Below are 4,086 nucleotides of genomic sequence, written 5' to 3'. Positions count from 1 at the left end.
GACGGTCAGGCTGCAGGCTGTCCAGAGTCTCTGTCAATGATTAGTGAACAGACCTTGACCTCTCGCCGCTCGCTTCAAAACACCTCGCTATCTGTTGTTGAGCTCCGAGGACAACATGTCACAGCGTGGACGGGAGAAAAAGTTCCCTATACAGGGCGTTCACCATCTAGGTCCCTGTTTTAACGCTCTGAGGTCACGGCGTGAAGCTCCTGCTGCAGGTGTGTTTAGGGCGTCCTAATCCACTTCTGCTAGTTTGACGGCGGTAAAAAGGGTCCGTGTGCCGGGGTCATGGTTCTAAAGGGTTGACCTTAGTGTCTTCATTAATCAGAGGTGTGTTCTGGGCGTAACATGCAATCAACCAATCAGAGATCATCTCCCATTCCCTTTAAAAGCCAGGCGCGTTTGGACCTTGGAGCATTGCTGTTATGATGGAGGATCTGCACCGTAATATTTGTATTAGTAATCTTCTGCATGTGTGTGTGTGTGTGTGTGTGTGTGTGTGTGTGTGTGTGTGTGTGTGTGTGTGTGTGTGTGTGCTGCTGTGTGTCCCTGTGTGTGTAACAAGCATAGTGTGCACGTGCTGTGCACGAGCCTAGGAGCATTTTACTAATGCTCTGTTAAAATAACAATGAAATGCTGAGTTATTGACTTTAGACCAGGTTTTTGTTGGTCAATGGTGCCATCACTTCCCACTGCCTCAAGATAGCAATACGCCCAGAATGCACCTGAACACACCTCCCTGTAAGACCAGCACGCCCAGAATGCACCTGAACACACCTCCCTGTAAGACCAGCACGCCCAGAATGCACCTGAACACACCTCCCTGTAAGACCAGCACGCCCAGAATGCACCTGAACACACACCTCCCTGTAAGACCAGCACGCCCAGAATGCACCTGAACACACCTCCCTGTAAGACCAGCACGCCCAGAATGCACCTGAACACACCTCCCTGTAAGACCAGCACGCCCAGAATGCACCTGAACACACCTCCCTGTAAGACCAGCCATGGGCCCCAGATGGGAGCAGGTGCATTTGTTATTTAAACAACGCGGGCGCTGGACGGGAAACTGACAACTGGGTCAGACAGACACTTGCATCATTCACCCTTACATATAGTCCACTATAAAATACCCACAATGCACAGCTAATTGCTAATTGTGCTAATAGCTGAGCGTACCCTACATACTATACACTACACTACAGTTGGATATGTGTGGAGGTGTAAATGACTTTGGTTGTTGTAGGAAACATAAACACCATGTTGTTTTCTGTGGTTTTCCAGTGAGCACCGCTAATTTCCCTGATTTACATATCGCTGTCAATCACACCCAATGGAATCCAATCAGAAAGCAGGCGGGGACGGACTGGCGGGCACGCAGAAGGAGGTGGCACTGCGGGAGCTAATGCAACGGACAGGATACCAACTACAGCAGGTAACCGAGGCCGTGATCACACTGACTCGGGCACTTTTCTAGTTAACCCTCCTATTGTCTTCTGCAACACGTTCTCACACTCATCTCGTAAAATATGGACGCTTGGTCAGGTGCCGTTGTCGTTGTTATTGACGCTAAAAGTCTCCTTTAGCGCTATAAGTAAACGAGCTTGGTCGGGACTATTGACGTCCCTTTAGCGCTATAAGTAAACGTGCTTGGTCGGGACTATTGACGTCCCTTTAGAGCTATAAGTAAACGTGCTTGGTCGGGACTATTGCCGTCCCTTTAGCGCTATAAGTAAACGAGCTTGGTCGGGACTATTGACGTCCCTTTAGCGCTATAAGTAAACGTGCTTGGTCGGGACTATTGACGTCCCTTTAGAGCTATAAGTAAACGTGCTTGGTCAGGACTATTGCCGTCCCTTTAGTGCTTTAAGTAAACGAGCTTGGTCGGGACTATTGACGTCCCTTTAGTGCTTTAAGTAAACGAGCTTGGTCGGGACTATTGACGTCCCTTTAGTGCTATAAGTAAACGAGCTTGGTCGGGACTATTGACGTCCCTTTAGTGCTTTAAGTAAACGAGCTTGGTCGGGACTATTGACGTCCCTTTAGAGCTATAAGTAAACGTGCTTGGTCGGGACTATTGACGTCCCTTTAGCGCTATAAGTAGACGAGCTTGGTCGGGACTATTGCCGTCCCTTTAGAGCTATAAGTAGACGAGCTTGGTCGGGACTATTGCCGTCCCTTTAGAGCTAAAGTAAACGAGCTTGGTCGGGACTATTGACGTCCCTTTAGAGCTATAAGTAAACGAGCTTGGTCGGGACTATTGACGTCCCTTTAGTGCTATAAGTAAACGAGCTTGGTCGGGACTATTGATGTCCCTTTAGTGCTTTAAGTAAACGAGCTTGGTCGGGACTATTGACGTCCCTGTTGGTGCTTTTTCTTATGCTTTCGACACCTGAAAATAGACTTGGTGCATACTTTAATAATCATTACTTTGTTTTGTACTATATATATATATTTTTGGGGTTTGTGTTTCAGGAGAACGGCCAGCGGCGGTACGGCGGCCCACCGCCCAACTGGGACGGACCGCCGCCAGAGCGAGGCAGCGAGATCTTTGTGGGGAAACTACCGAGAGATCTGTTCGAAGACGAACTGGTTCCACTGTGTGAAAAGGTGTTATATAATATATAATATCTATTATTAAGAAGTCAGCATGTTGTTCTCAACTACTACTACTACTCAATCAGCTATTTTGTATATATTTCTTTCTGTATTTATTGTTAAGTCTTATTAATGCTTAATAACTTTGTTTATGTACTGTATGTATGCACCAATCAAGGCAAATTCCACGTAGGGTAACTTACACTCTAAGAAATGTCTGTGTATTAACAGTTGTATGACTGTAGGCTATATTTTAACAGAGATTGTCAATAGAGCTAGCCTGGAAATCCCAAGGGGGTAAGTGTCTGTCAACAACGCATAGCTCCTATGGAGCCATTCTGATGCTACCAAGCCATCACCCCCCGTTAGCATCCCGTTAGCATCCCATTGACTGCCATTCATTCTGACGTCACTTTGACAGAGAATACCTTTACATCTGAAGCGTTTAAAGACTCTATTTGTCCGTTGTTTATTTCTAAAGAAACACGACAACGTATAAAAGGCTCCATTACCTTGTAGCTCACGTTATGGCTCCGTAGCAGACGTTGTTATAACAATAGGCTAACGATTGGGTCATAACCACGAGACTTCCTGTCTCATAGTAGAGGAGTTACCGTATAGTACAGGAGAAGCTCTCAGGCAGTTTGGACTTCCATCAGCTGTTTAAGTGTAATGACTAATGTTAACTATCATTTTAGTGATCAATAATGAGCCTGTGTCTATGTTATCTCCTTACATATACCTACGCTCTCCGTCTCTGCTAGATTGGGAATGATTGAGATTTCTCTTGGCACAGCTACCAGAAGACTTCCAACTTTCAGACAGGTTGCTCACGTCACAACTACGTCTTCAAGCTCAGTTGGAGGCTGCTCAGTAACGCTCAGCCATCACCGGGAAAGAGCTTCTAATGTCCTTCACTGGTCTCCGTCCAGAGACACGGGACCTGTTGGTCCAGTTTATATACAGTCTGTGGGAAATCCAGACCCAAATCTGAAAGATTAAGGGTCTGGCATTGAGTGATGAAGTTGGCCCAACTCGAGGGACAGCACCAAGCATGCATTTGAAAATCTCACTGCACACAATTGGATAACACTACGACCAATAACAACAATACACGGGGTGACGTATCCAGAGCCCCAAACGCTTAGCTACCAGAGGAGCTAACTGGTGATTAAACGCTTAGCTACCAGAGGAGCTAACTGGTGATTAAACTCTTAGCTACCAGAGGAGCTAACTGGTGATTAAACTCTTAGCTACCAGAGGAGCTAACTGGGAGATTAAACTCTTAGCTACCAGAGGAGCTAACTGGTGATTAAACTCTTAGCTACCAGAGGAGCTAACTGGTGATTAAACGCTTAGCTACCAGAGGAGCTAACTGGTGATTAAACTCTTAGCTACCAGAGGAGCTAACTGGTGATTAAACTCTTAGCTACCAGAGGAGCTAACTGGTAGATTAGACTCTTAGCTACCAGAGGAGCTAACTGGTAG

General features: G+C 46.3%; 1 protein-coding gene across 2 annotated transcripts in view; it reads left to right on the top strand.

The window, feature by feature from the left end:
* Window positions 1–1,333: 1,333 nt before the first annotated feature.
* Window positions 1,334–4,086, top strand: part of a1cf (apobec1 complementation factor) — a 20,597-nt gene continuing 17,844 nt past the window's right edge. For both annotated transcript variants that reach the window (XM_078279351.1, XM_078279350.1), the window contains exons 1-2: window positions 1,334–1,435; window positions 2,476–2,610. In XM_078279351.1, coding sequence (XP_078135477.1) covers window positions 1,334–1,435; window positions 2,476–2,610 — 237 coding nt within the window. The remainder of the gene's footprint in view (window positions 1,436–2,475; window positions 2,611–4,086) is intronic.

Source organism: Sander vitreus, chromosome 21 (genome assembly GCF_031162955.1).
Source record: "Sander vitreus isolate 19-12246 chromosome 21, sanVit1, whole genome shotgun sequence".
NCBI lineage: Eukaryota > Metazoa > Chordata > Actinopteri > Perciformes > Percidae > Sander > Sander vitreus.
This window is presented reverse-complemented; position numbering and strand designations above follow the sequence as displayed.